The sequence below is a fragment of the Aythya ferina genome (assembly GCF_964211825.1).
Source record: "Aythya ferina genome assembly, chromosome: 3".
NCBI lineage: Eukaryota > Metazoa > Chordata > Aves > Anseriformes > Anatidae > Aythya > Aythya ferina.
The window spans coordinates 19,911,912-19,927,177 of record NC_140298.1 but is presented as its reverse complement, the minus strand read 5'-3'; the positions used below and the strand labels follow the sequence as shown (position 1 = coordinate 19,927,177).

Sequence of the window (15,266 nt, the reverse complement as noted above, 5' to 3'; positions counted from 1 at the left end):
TTAAACATTGTCTTCTGTGTTTTATTTGTTCTTAATAAAAAATGGACTATTTTTAAAAATAAAATTATATTCATGACATATATTGTTGCAGAGATGTTTCACATATTTGATTTTTAATTCACTACCTGTTCTTTCAGGTGTAATTGTCATGGCCATGCTGATAATTGTGATACAGCTATGGAACCATACAGATGTCTGTGTGTCAAGGAAAGCTATACAGAAGGAAATAATGTTAGTGTCTCATCCACTTCACCTATGAACTGCCTCAAATCTGGGATTTTAGGCCTGTGAATGTGTGCATGCGTATGTATGTTACTGTTGTCCTAGCCAATACAGAATATTTGGGCTAAAATTGCCTAATCCAGCGGAAAACAGTAACATAGATTTACCTTCTTAGACTTGGAACATCTGTAGATAGCAGTATATCAGAATTCAGCTAAGAATGCAATCTTTCAGTACAGTTACTTTTTAAGATATATCTAAGGAAAAGTTAAAACATTTTAGACTTGATTTTAAATGTCTTCTGCGCAGTTAAGAAAATACTGAGACTTGCCTGTACATATTTATTTGGAAGTCATTCTCCTTGGGGGGTCTTACTGAATATTTTGATTTAAACCAGGGATTTGGATAGTGTTGTTTAAAAACACTGAAAATTGAGTTTTGATCTTATTTACTTAAGGACAGGAAATGCTGATTGCCCATACATTTTACAGTTACGTATGACATCTGGTTGTCCTTAAAATAATCGTTCATAGCAACATGATTGTTCTAATAAAAGAACAAATTTAATATTACTTTTTAATGCACTGTTTTCAGACAGTAGATGTTAAGGTTAATCTCTTCTTGGAACTAGAACTTAAAGGCCATATTTAAGAAAAAATCTAAATAAAAAATCTTAATATAATCTAGAAAATACATTCTTACCACTGCTGTGCTCTTACTAACAGTATTTCTCAATAATGAGAGATATAGTGAGGTACAGTAAGTAGCTGAAACTTAACAAGTTGCAAAATTTTAATTTTCCTAATTTTACAAGTCTTGGTCAGAGAGAATCAATATGGGGATTTTAGTATAAGTCATGGTTTTCTAGAGAAATATGTGGAGGATACCTTAGGATAATGATGCCAGATTGTACTTAATTTCTGAAACAGAGTGGTTGACCTCTCAAGAGGAAAGCTAGCTAATATAAATGTTTGTCGTTTATTAATAATGTAAATGTAAATTATGTAACCTTTGTGTTTGTTGAAAGATTTTTATGTACAACTTAGCAAAACCAGAACCATGATACATAAATTAAGAAAATATCCTCACAGAAAAGTTTCTGTCCTTAGATTAAATGAAAAGTGGTGCAAAAAGGGCTCTTGGGACCTAAAAAACATAGAAAATGGGGCTTTAGGTGTGTGTAGGGAGAGATGGTATCTATGAGAAGGGAAGGGAAAAGTACCAGGGACTTGCTCTGTGACGTTGCTGTAGCAAGTGCTGGTGAGAAGACTAATGATAACAGAAGGCCTTATTTGGTTGAAAAATTAGAACAATTGCTTTTGCTCTTTTTTTTTTTTTTTTTTTTTTTTTTAAGTTTCTTAATGAAGTGCATTAAATAGTTTCCTGTTTAATATCCAAAGAAATATTGTACTTGTAACATGTTTTCCTTGATTATAAGTACCAAGTTGGGACATGACATTGCATTCTCGTGGTCAGTCAGTTGTCCACCAGCACCCCCGAGGTTCTTTTCTGCCAGGAGATTATAAATTACCATATTATTCCTATAATTGCTAGCTTTAGTGCATATAATACAGTTTATAGCAATCATATTGCATTTTGTGAACTGGTAAATACAGTTTTTCTCTGCTCTGTGATGAAATCGATTGTCATTAGATATGGTGGCTTTGAGACAGGGCTCTGAACAGTTTAAGCACAGTTTAATAGAGCAATACTATAAACTTTAAATTAGTGAGTTGAATGTGGCAAACCCACACACACTTTTCTCCACTAATGCAGAACAAATAAATTCCTGTACAAGTCATTCTTGTAGTAACACAAAGTCAGTGTCAACTTTAAAATGATGTATCAATTGAGTTCTGTACTTGCTGCATTATCTGCTGATACCTGCAAATATTTTAGCCAAAGACATTTCAGTGTTTCCACCATCTTTAATACTGATAACAATTTATCTTAAAAAAAAAAAAAAAGTTAAGAAAACATGAGTTACATCAAAGAACTGAATCCCATGATCCCATTGAATGCTGGATTTCTGTCATGAGTAGGTTGTATTCCTTGCTGCATTTATGGCTGTAGGAAACAAGCTTTCTAAAAATGAAGAAGCTGTTTCAGAATAGCAACAGAGGTAACAAAGGAGAAACTATGTTTAGGGGAGAAAAAACAAAACAAAACAAACAAACAAACAAAAAAAACACAGAGCCAAGCAGTCTATGCTTGCTGGGAGAGATGAAGTGTTAACCTGAGTGTATGTGATATTGTGTTTAGGATCATGTAACATTTTTTTATATGTACTTTTCTGTTTTCTTAAACTGAAATGTATAAAATAAGATCTGCAGTCAAAAAGGGATTTACACAGAAATTTGAAGTTTTTAGAAGGGTCAAATTAGAAATTAGTTTTTAGAAGGGTCAAACTAGGAAAAAAAAATCAAACTGACAGTGTCTCTTTAATTAGAACACACATTGTGAAATGTTTCTTTGTAAGGATTAATTATAAATATTTAATAAATCTGGAAGTTCACCAAGCACTCTGTAAGACTGTTGTGAAAATAAATATATGTTGTGAAAATAAATATATTTTAATGATTTATCTGCTTTATCAGATATTTTCTGTCAATGTTAATGGGTTATTCCAGTGAGTGTCATTTTTGATTTGGTGTATGTGCATTGTAACTATAATTTCAATGCTTGAGTTAATCATATTCATTCAGGTTAGAATAAGGATGTTGTTTAAAAATTCTGTTTACAGAATTTTTCTCATTCTGTAATGATAATGTCAGTATTGCCTGAAGATGAAATAAAGAAGAATTAGTAATAAAATAGAATAAGTATTTGCAAATATATCACTGCTTTGCATTTTACAGGAGATTTAGATAAATTCTAAACATCTTCAAGGTTTTGATTTTTATAAGGCAAATGTTTAAGGCAGAAACAAAATCGATTATGTTTTTTGACTAACTTATGTTTTTTGATTAAAACTGTTTCATAGGCTTATACCTGTGTTTTTCAGGCTCCCACTCCAGTGAAGTAGGCTTTGCATTTTATTTTATATATATTTATATTGAATGTCAGTTAAGAATTTGGTGAAGGTACTTTATAAGTACAAACCTTCCTTTCAGAAAGGGTGGCAAATATTTGAGAAGAAATTCCACCATGAACAGTCTTTTAACTTTCATCCTGTGCTAGAAGTCAGTCACCACAACTGAGTGGGTATAAAAAAAAAACAACACTTTTTTTTTTTTAGAGTATTTTGGGCCATAAATATGAGATCCCTTAACAAGTTCTTAACATATGGTAAAGTCTGTCCTTGTCACATTTACAAATAATATAGCTAAAATTACTGTATTAAATTTATTTGGCGTATACATCTGGATAGTTGTTGCACAGCAAAGTGCAACAGAAACTGAAAACTTACATAGTTTGTTAAAGTGAATATTTTAGTTTAATTATTTTCATCACTGTTTTATGAACTCTTTAACTCATGAAATGGGATTTTTTTTTATCCTTTTAAGTGTTCTGTTTTGATGAAGACCTGATGTTGGAATGAATTGTAAGATAATAGGAAAAAGGGAAGGGAATGCTTAAGAATGACTTGAAGTTAAGAGACCAGATTTGGAAAAAAAGGGGAGATAAATCCTCATGGAACTTCTCTCTCATCTCATGAGAAAAAATGTTCAGCTTCTTCATTTGGTTTGTTCTGTAAATGCCTTGCCACTACTTTGGGAAATAGTTCAGCCTTATAGAAATGGAAACTGGGCCATCAAGAGTAGAGTTCTATAACGTTTATATGCAAAGACTAATTTATAGACATGAGTCTATATGCTCTAAAACTTCCCACGATGTGCTATAAAAAGTTGGAAAGAGCACATGAAAAAACAGAGCAATCAAACAAGGTTAACCTTTCTTTACAAACTCAGAACTTCCTTTAAGTTTGTTTGTAAGTATCTTGAAGAAAGGTAATGGAAAATTTTTATATAGTTATAGAAATCTTAATAAGAGACAGTAGAATTTAAAAGAAAGAAAACAACTCTGATACATGCTTGGAGAAGGTATGAATGGATGTGAAAGTGTGACTGGATACAGAAAAGTCTTAAGAGTTTCCTGTGTAAATAATTAATGATATTAAACATCTGCTGTCTGAAAACTGGCATTGTTGATTTACCAAATATCAGATAACTAATCTCTTTTATGTTGGTGCAGAAGAAACTATCTAAATCTTAGTTAAAGTTCAGCCTGTATCATCATGTCAGGAATTAATGATACATAGTACCTGAGGAGCTGTAAATATTAACTAAAGTAAATGGTCACTTGATGACAGATTTCTAGCTTACAGAAGGAAGCAAACTATTAAAACAAACAAACAAAAAACAAAGAAACAAAACAAACAAACAAACAAACAAACAAACAAACAAAAAACTTTTTGGTAAGCTCTGTGCCATAATTTATGTATAAAGAGAGGTCTGAGGGGAAAGCGGTTATATCAGAATAAAATGAAAAGAAATAAAACAGACAGATGGCTGACTGGAGTTTTAGAACATTAGACAAAAAAAGAAAAAAGAAACCTAGTCCAGTAGTAGCATGCCTTAAAACTTTGAATGACTTCAGACATGCCTGTGGAAGTTATGAGTTTGTCCATGAATCCATCCTTAGAAAACTGGTGTAATTTCACAGTTCAAAGATTCAGGCTTCTAAAACAATTTGTGTACAAGCATTGCTGAAATAGTGAAAGAACTTGATCCTGTCTCAGATACTTTGTGATCTGTTGCACTGCTGATGACATGCCAGGAACTGTGAAGTAGTCATTACCCCTTAATACAGTTTCATTTGAGGTTCGTAAGTTTTACTAAATAAGAGATATGATGTCATAGATACTATCTAGCATTATGGCTGTCATTGTTACTTCTCAGAAGTTTAGAAGGCTGTTCCAGTCTGAAAATGATTTTCAGGGGCTTATCCACTCTGTAGGATATGTATTTCATTTAATGTGAAGGAAAATTGAGAGACAAGCAGGCTGGTGCTTCTCTGTTAATGAGGGTATCTGTTGTAAGTCATAGTGGCATGTATATTTATTGAATTTGTATGACTTGTACTGTATTCCTTGTGAGTGCCAAGTGATAGCCACTGTTTTTTTTTTCCTGTTACTCCACTAAAAGTATTATTAAAAATAAAATAAAATAAAAAATCCCATGCAACAGTTTCCTCAGAAAAAACAACTCTAGAATAGCTAGTAAGTGTAGTGTGGCTACATCAAACATCATGCTGTAATGTTACAGGAGAATGGAATTTATAGTGTTATTCCAAATAGACAAGGTGGAGAGAGGGTATAATAAACACAGCTTTTAGAATTGAATATCTCAAGCAAGTCAGAACATTGGTAAAACAGAATGCATACCAAATTCATCAATTGTAAAACATCTCTTTTCCCTCTCATTTTTAATTTTTACTAAAGTCCCATTGGAGTCTAGAAGAGAGTTAGATGGTGTGAATACTTGATTTGAAAATAACTTCCAATTTTAATTTGGAAAATTTGTGTGAATTAATTTAATGAGCAGCCTGATATGGTTGCATATGCTTTGATTTTGTAGGATTCAGTGCAGTTTCATTCAATTTCACCAAAAAAAGCGTGGATGAAAGAGGACTTGAATAGAAATATATTGCCTGAGAATATCCGTACCAGTGTTCTATTGTGTTCTGTTACTGGCATTTGGCATTCAAAATGGCAACTCTTATGTTGTCAGTTAAGTTCTTTTCCAGCCACTTTGCCATTGCAAATCAGCAGTAGTATCTTTTCTCCAAATGCTCCAAATGCTATTCGGCATATGGTATTTGTAAACCCTCTTTAAAGGACTGCACTTAGTTTCTAAAGTCATTAGAAATATCTTTTCAAGGTACCCAGAGTGTTATGATATGACCCTGTAATACTTTAAGTCTTCCTTCATTTCTGCTCTGCTGTCTACCCCAGGCGGTTGGAGTCATTTAGAATGTTCTAGCTTTTTACCTACTCAAACCTGGCTTTTTGAGTTTAAAACCTCTGGGGAGTTCACAAGACACAAATACAGTTCAAAGCACTGGCTAACATGCTTTCTTGACAAGTAGTCAAATGCTGAAGTGAGGATGCTGTGAATAAGCCATGAGGAAATTCAGACAACTGTTTTCAGAAGAGGACTAAGCTACACTGGAATAGATATTGACTAGAAGCCATACTTATTTGTTTAATGAAGCTTAATGGAGTGAAAGCATGCTATCTATTTGGGGTACAGACTGGGATCTTGTAAGAAGGAAAAAATAGTATGTGATGAACTACCTTATTATAGTCAACATTTATGGGGCAGCTTGAAGAAACACAGATGGATGCTGCATGAAACAGATTTTTGAAGACAGCGTAGTCTTCCAAAATGTCTGAGAAGGTGGCATTTTAATTTTGATAGCACATCTCACTTCAGCAGATTTTTAAATCTGTGTACAGATAATGGCATGTATATTAAAGAAGCATACGTATAATATATGTTATATGTTTGTACATATACTAGTTATTGCAAAGGTAACCTTTGCCTTCTGAAGTACTTTGCTGTCTATCTGTTGAATATTTCTTCAGAGGCACTGTCCTCAGCATTCTCAGGGATTAATAAGGAACTTGGCTATAAAGACTTTGTCTGAAGTTATTGGCAACCTTTACATAAATGTGACAGCTTTGGGAATTTTGATAAAGTAAGTTTTTTATCATAACTTTAGTCAGAAATACTGAATTCTGAATTCATTAGTAGAAATAAGTTTTTAATCGTGATTTTTAAGTAATGAATTGGGCCAAGATAGCTAGGTGTTTTGAACATATATCTTCAGATAATGTGTTTTCTTAGAAATTTGTTTTCACAGATGGTGACTAGTTCAGATACTGTATATCAAAAAGATGTTTGTTATTGTCCATGGGAAAAGCCACATACTTAACATCTTTTCTGAAGGGAATGAATGTAACTGAGGATAAGGACATAAATGTTCTTGTGGGGTTTAGTGTTATCCTATGGAAAAAAAGAATGCTTTCCCAAGAATTAGTATTTTTTGTTACTCTGCTTCTGGACCTTGTTCAGAAAGGTTTTTGGGGAATTTACCTACCCATTTCACACGACGGCCAAAAATTGTAACCTGAACTCTGTAGATACCTTTGAAAATCTCAAAAGTTATGCTTCAGACAAATGCAGAGTTGAGAATTGGTGAATGAGAACATTCTAAAAAAAAAAAAAAAAAAAAAAAAAAAAAGTTAAACACAGGTCTGAAAGTTAAATGTGGTTTGTGTCCTGATAAAGGCATGACAAACTCAGCAGGATGCATTAGGTGAATATAATTTTCTGTACCTCAAACATGGTAGTCACAATTTTGTGTCTTTAGAGATTTAACAAGATCTGAATTTCCAGATGTTAGCCTATGCTGAGTATCTGAATAGTTAGATTTTTTTTCTTTCTGTCCACCTTTTTTGATTTTAATTTGTTCTTAAAATAATTTAAGAAGATTAGAGATGAATTTGTTTCCCTATATGCCTTTTCACTTCTTGTATTTAAGGTGTAGCACCAATATTTGTAATACATACATGGAGAAAAAGCAAATATATCAAACCATGAACGTAGAGAGTATAACAGTTTTCTTCTAAGTATAAAACAATGGTCTTTTTTATTTTATTTCAGTGTGATCACTGTTTGCCATTGTACAATGACAAGCCTTTTCGTCCGGGTGACCAAGTTCATGCCTATAATTGCAAACCTTGTCAATGTTATGGCCATGCAGAAAGCTGCCACTATGACTTAGCAATAGACCCTTTTCCTCAGGAATACTACAGAGGCAGTGGTGGAGTCTGTGATAACTGTCAACACAACACAGCTGGTAAGTCACAAAAATGAGAAATAATTTCTTGTCCTGTTGTCACTTTTGGGGTAAGTCTTGTTTCAGCTGAAATTAGTAATACTCAATGGCTGACATTCCAGAAAAATTGCATGTATATTTATTTTTCAAGTGTCCAGCTAAAGCACTACTTACAATAGTGCCAATATTTAATCTACAGGAAAATACTGCTTAAATTTAACTTAATCTTGTACGAAATCTTTCATGCAAAAGACATTTCAATTATTACAGTGTACTGTTTCAAAGCTTGTTCCATTGCATGTGCTAGAGCATTTTAATCCAGAATATCAAGGCTATCCAATCAAACCAGTTTAAATGATAAAATGGAAAAAAAAAAAGTTGTCACCTTTAGCTCTCATATCAGCTTCTTGCTTATTTAGTAAGGGTTTGTGTTCAGTTTAAATAGTGTATTTTTGAATATTTTTTATTTTTAACATTTGTCTTCTGTGTAAGTTTTCTTGGCTTTTTGTATTAAGGGGAAAAAAGGGAAAGTTTCAGGTTCAACAATAATTTTTCCGAAAAAACATATAGGTATTTGCATGGCACAGCTTTTATATAAGTGTGGTATTATATAACAGATGGAAGTTTAATGGAGTAAAACATAGTTTGTAACAGGTTCATTGTTTCATATGCTCTGGATCACTAAATTGGCAGGTAGAGATGAAAGGTGCATTAAAATGGACGTCCTGAAAATTATAGAATTCTCTCAAAGGAATAGAGTCTTTAATTTTGAATTATACAGCTAATTTTAATGAATTGGAAGCCATAATGCATAACCTTTCCTTCATGCAGGAAGAAACTGTGAGCTGTGCAAGGATTTCCATTACAGACAAGCAGGTGCAGATCTTTCAGCCATTGATGTTTGCAAACCTTGTGACTGTTATGCAACAGGCACCAAAAATAAGAGCCTCCTGTGTGATAATGTAAGTAGCCTCAGTATATAATAATGTCAAAATGTTTTAATTAGCTGGATAGATAATCAGTAAGATATTACAAAGTATATTTAGATGGTAACTACTTTATAAAAATTGGTTAAGTTCAGCCTTTTCAAAAATAATAATTGACTAAAATTAGAGAATGAAAGCCAAGAAAACACAGAAAGCTATTTGAGACTTAACATTGCAGAGTTGTTCATCTACACCAGCAACAGATATTAAAAATGATGTATGAATTTTCAGAATTGAATTTTAGTTTTGGAGTACTGGGAAGTACTAGTGCACTCAGTAATGTCAAGACATCCAGTTTTTACTATTTTTCAAGGTCTTGCTACTGTTTTAAAATTGCTAGCAGATTTCTACAATTCAGTCAATAAGATGATCCTGAAATGAACTAGAATTAAGATAGTTTTCCCTGTAATACAGACAAGAATTAATCTCCCATTTAGTTCCTAAAGTCCAATAAACAGAGATATGAACATATGAAACATACCAAGTGACACTGAAAAAAGAAAGCTGTCATATGCTTTTAAAGTCTATGGACCTCATTGACAATAAAGGTCTGATCACAAATCTAACTGTAGCTTTCAAAACACCTACTTCATGCCTGTTAAAATAATGTTTAGTGAGAAGATAAGAATGATGCATCATTGGGCTAAATCTAGATACATTTTATGAAATTTTGTTTGTGGATTTCCTTTGTGTATGGATATTAAAAGAAAACAACCAAACAAACAGGAAAACTCCCAAGACTGAAACCTTGAATATGCAGTAAAAATATGTTGTAGTTCATGTTCTAATTGCATATGTCCTCTTCATTGCAAAAAGTTTTGTAGGGAATAGAGATGCAGTTGCTTCTTTGTCTGAAATGTATTTTAAAAAACATTGGAATTGAGGCAGAGCTTGATCTTTAGGGAGAAAAGATAGACCTTCAGATTGTTGCTACATTTCCTACCTCACTTTTTCTCAAAGTTGTCATAAAATTATGTTTAATGTTTTATGTATGATGTACTTTGTTGTTATTTGCATTTTATTACCAGCAAGCTTTTGTGGATACTGTTGTATTTTCATCCTTGCTGTTAGAGTAGCACAAATACATGTCCAGTTAGACTCAGTGCACTTTCTAGGACACACATGATATGCTGAGTGATATGCAAATTTACCACAATGTGTTTTGAAAAATATCCCGTGTTACAAACAAAAAATAATTTATAATTTTCTGTCTTCTGAAAATGACACTTTTTGCCAGCATCACAGAAATGAGGGGAAAAAAAAAAAAAAAAAAAAAAAAAAACAACAAAAAACAAAAACCACAAAACTATTGTAAAATGTAGATGCATCAGGACAACTTTTGTAAGGTATAGGGAAGACAGCAAAAGTTGATTTGCGTGTCCATGGTTTTTGACTAAATGTTAACCTGAAACAACTTTAGCTGTGATTAATAACTAGTAGAGGAGTAGTTTACAAACTTAAGAAGTCACTAATTTAATAGTAAAATATATTTTAAAAAAGTTAATGATGAAGCTTGACTGAAAATATGAACTGGGAGATATAACTGGAAAAATGGGGGAGACTGTTGCTCAATAAAGCATCAGTTAACTGCTGCATTAGCAGCAGTGCAGGGAGAAATGATTAAGAGGCATTAAAGAATAGATTAATAAGGCTGGGGACTAAAAGCTGAAATGAATTACATGAAATAGGAAGGCATCATTGAAGGAAGTATTTCCAAATTTGACCTGTGGAAGATAGAATCATAAGGAATAAGGACCCTATTCATGAAAATTAATTGTCACGTCACAATGCTAATTTTCAAGGAAATATGCCAAAAATGGTGCAGAGTACACTTTTACTGCATAATTTACCACTTTCTGCAGTTCATCAAGGATTTTTTTTTTTCCTGCAAAGTGCCACTTATGTCACTAAGTTCCAAGAGGTACAGAGTTTCAAAATTGATCCATAGAACCACAAAATAACTTATTTATTTCTCAAAAAATACTTAGTCATCAGACATAGCTAATATTAACATAGATAATTTACAGGATGAGAGGAAGAACTTACTGTAATACTGTTACTCTCATCTCAGTTCTTTGTTCTTGAAAACTTTATGCCTGCTCTATTCATCTATTTCACCCTGTCCTTGGTAGGGGATACATGCAAGTATATGGCATTTGTCACTCGCATAGGTTCTCAGTTCTCATACATCTGTAGATCATGTTGATTTACAGATTAGTCTGTAATATCATTTTGTATTTTAAAGTGCAAACTAATGTCGTAACAACTTCAAAACAGTAACTTTACAGCTAATAACAATGAGAAGGACTTCAGAAGAGTGGCGTTGCAGCACATCCATGAGTAGTGCCTTACTCTTTCTGCAGAGAGAGGTCCTATCTTGAGAGAGAGAGAATTGCTACAGCCTGTTAAAATTTGTCCACTTTTGTGCTGGTTGTTGGCATCCAGTCAGTGCAGAAAAGATTTCCATTGGTTGCACCCTCTTTGTGAACTTTTGGCACAAAATATTTCAAACCATCTGAAAGTCCAAATGAATTATTTGAGATGCCTGCTTTATGAGACCGAAAGAAGAATTGGCTGCCTTCTTCCATTCTCCCTAACCATTCACACATGAGAAAATTCTACCAGAATACTCCTGATGTGATCATTCTTGCTCTGTATAGGGAGCTGGAGATTAATTTCTTTTGGCCCTTACACCACAATTCTTGACTCATTTTCCTACACTGTTTTTTACCCAGACTGCTCTACAAATGCTTACATATTCAATCAGGCACAGCAGTTTGTAGTCCTTTCATGATTCTGTTATAATATGCCATATATAATGGCATGAAAAAAGCACTCTTTTCCAAGGCATTTGTTTCTGGGCAGAGCTGAAAGTGCTGCTATTGCTTTTACTTAGTCTTTGGGAATACCAGTCTGAACTCAGTGAATTTAGACATCTTTCTTTACTCAAATTTTGTTGATTTTTTTTCCTTTTTTATTTTTAATATATATATTTTTTTAGTTTACTTATGACATGCAGATAAATGTGTATCATATACTTACTGGTGCAAAGAAGCTGTGCTTTACTGCAGAAGATATTGGCCAGAGTTTCAAATGTTTAATTATGTTGTGTCTGTGGTGGGTATATTCTCTCATGCTGCAAGAAAAACCTTTCTAAAGCTTAATGATAGTTACTTAAAGCTTAAATGATAGTTACTCCTTTCGCTGAGGTGTGAAACGGAAACATAGATTTTGGTGTAATCAATTCAACTTTTGAACAGGCTTCAGATACAACTTTTCTGTATACTTCATAAATATTGCTCTTTTGAAATTCTTCATGCATTTCCCTCAATTTTGAATTCTTTTTCTAAAGTATAATGGAAAATCTAGCTAGTATCTGTGTATGTATATATATTTTAAACCAATATAGATTTTTTTTTGATGGATATTGTTTCTGAGTTGAAAAATTCTTTGATTCCAAAATTTGAATGAGCATTCCTCTCTTTTCATTTTTCCACCTACGTATTTTCAATCTATTTATTGTGATTGAAAATAAATAACTGAACTATAAGCTATAAAGGAAAGAACATCAGGTAAAGCAGCTAATTAAGGGCACTTCAGTCAACAGGTATACTGAACAGAAAAGGGAATATAAAGGATGCAAACGTGAACAAGTACTACATGTACTGAACTACATGTACTGAACTACATGTACTGAAGTACTACATGAACAGCTCATGTGCATACTGGCTAATGGAGGCCACAGGAAATCAGTTATGAAACACTGTTTTCTGAGTTTTGGATTTCCCTTCATGGAAGGGCTTTAATCTTACTGATAGCATAAGCTGAAGGAGAAGGAGGTTTTTATGTCAAATAATGCCATGGCTTCATTTCTGAGTGGCTTTGCACCATGGAAATGCTGCTTTTCTGTGATATTTTGTCCAGTTATTTAGGGGAATTGGTCCCATCCCCCACCCTCTGGAGTATCATGGGCAGAGGGAAAACACATCATTTTACATTTTGAGCAGTTGTGGTAGAAAGTAACTGACTTTTGAAAGTCATCTTAAGTGACGACAAGAAGAGAGTAGGAGAGTAAAACGGAACTTGATTATTGTGGCTTATTCAATTTTCAGTTGCCAAAGCTGACACTCCAAGAATATTCACAGGTATTTGGTGGTCAGACCATTAATCTGTCTGTGTGAGTCAGCACACCCTACAGTTCTAATTTCTTAAACCAAATAAACAAGACAGAAATCCTCAACCCTCTGGCTCCTTTCTTCCCAATTCCTGAGACTGCAGGCAATAGGATGCTGGGGTCCTTTCCAGGTTTGTGTCAGGTTAGAAGGTCGTGAGAAATGTATGATTAGAATTTATATCAAGAAAGAAGAACATGGAAATTGGTGCCATTGCAAAGCCAGCAATGGCAGGCTGAACAGCGAGAATTTAGTGAAGGTCCTAAATATACCCATGGGTCTCCAAATAGGAGACCCATGGCATGGCAGCTGGTCAAGGGAAGGTGCCTCTCTATTGGTCAAGAGTAAATAATTAAAATGAATGTGCACCTGGCCATGAGACCTGACAAGATGCATCCAAGGGTCCTGAAGGAACTGATGGATAAAGTTGCTAAGCCGCTCTCCATTATATTTGAGAAATTGTGGCAGTCCTGTGAAGTTCCTCATTTTTAAAGGGAAAAAAGACAGACCTGGGGAATTATAGGCCATTTAGTCTCACCTCTGCTGGGCATGACCGTGGAGCATATGGAAACTATGCTAGGGCACAGAGAAGAGAGAGGTGACCGGTGACAGCCAGCATGATTTCACTAAGAGCAAATAATGCCTGACAAATTTAGTACCTTTCCACAACAGGAATTACAGCAATGGTGGATAAGGGAAGAGCAACTAACATCATCTACTTGAGTTCTGCAAAGCATTGAGACAGTCCCATATGACATCTCTTTCTTCCAATTGGAGAGATGTGGATTTGATAGATGAACCACTTGGTGGATAAGGAAATAGATGGATGGTCAGTCTCAAGGAGTTCAGTGTGTCCAGGTGGAAGCCAGTGACAAGTGGTATTCCTCAGGTGTCTGTACTGGGACTGGTATTATTTAACATTTTTGTTGGTGCCATGGACCAACATTCACAAGTTTGCTGATGACACCAAGCTGGATGGTGAGGTTGACTGCTGGAGAGAAGGGATGCCATCCCTTGACACACTCAGAAGATGAGCTTGTGTGAAACTCATGAAGTTCAACAAGGCTTAGTACAAGGTCTTGCACCTGGTTCAGGGCAATCCCAAGTATGAATACAGGCTGGGTGATAAGAGCAAGCCTGAGAAGAAGGACTTGGATGAGGAGAAGCACTGGTGGATGAAAAGCTATACATAAGCCAGCAGTGTGCTCTTGAAGCCTGGAAAGCCAGCTGTACTCTGGGCTGCATCAAAAGTGTAGCTAGCAGGTCAAAGAAAATTATTCTCCCTCTCTAAATTGTTCTCATGAACAGTTCACTTTAGTAAAAGAAACTTATCAAGTGTCAACTTTTGTCTCTTAGTGAAGTCAAACCTCATCTCTTATTTTTTTTTCTGCACAATTGGAAAGATTTTCTGTTTATATATCTGGCAGTATGTTTCCTCTATTACAGACAAAAAAAAAAAAGTTTTTAAGACTGTAGGGATGCCTAAAGAGAAGAGATGGTTTCAGCTTTCATAAGGGCTTAGATCAGCCATTTTTTTCAGCGAATTCCGTTTTATACTTTATGAATACATATGGTCAACACAGTTTTAAGTAGTCAGAAATATATTTCTGGTTCTGTGATAAGAACATGTTGAATATGTACTAGATGAGCACTCTGGCTAAGTAATTTGTTGTATCATAAGTATTAATTAAGACAGTGCTATGAAAAATGTTACCTATTGTCTGGATACCTGTATCACTTCTCAAATTCCTATATCAGTTTAGTAACTGGACATCAAGAGAGTTCTTGAATATAATTCTCTTTGATTTTTTTTGATTCTAGATATGATGAGTTACATTAAAATGTCACCCAATTAAAGAATTCTATGAATGTAGTCTAAAGCAGCGTGAACTGTTATGTGCATGTAAAAGTTAGAAATCTTGAGTAGCCTGCTTCCTGATTAAGGACAATGATGTTATAGCTGTGATTTGTGCAGGAAGAAATTGCTTGCATACCGTTTATAACCATTTAGATTCAAGGATATGGGACTAATGCGTATTTC

At 34.0% G+C, this 15,266-nt stretch overlaps 1 protein-coding gene across 1 annotated transcript in view; it reads left to right on the top strand.

The window, feature by feature from the left end:
* USH2A (usherin) overlaps window positions 1-15,266 on the top strand; it is a 417,498-nt gene that overhangs the window by 63,058 nt on the left and 339,174 nt on the right. The window contains exons 9-11 of the mRNA XM_084512774.1: window positions 138-231; window positions 7,893-8,088; window positions 8,899-9,029. Coding sequence (XP_084368900.1) covers window positions 138-231; window positions 7,893-8,088; window positions 8,899-9,029 — 421 coding nt within the window. The remainder of the gene's footprint in view (window positions 1-137; window positions 232-7,892; window positions 8,089-8,898; window positions 9,030-15,266) is intronic.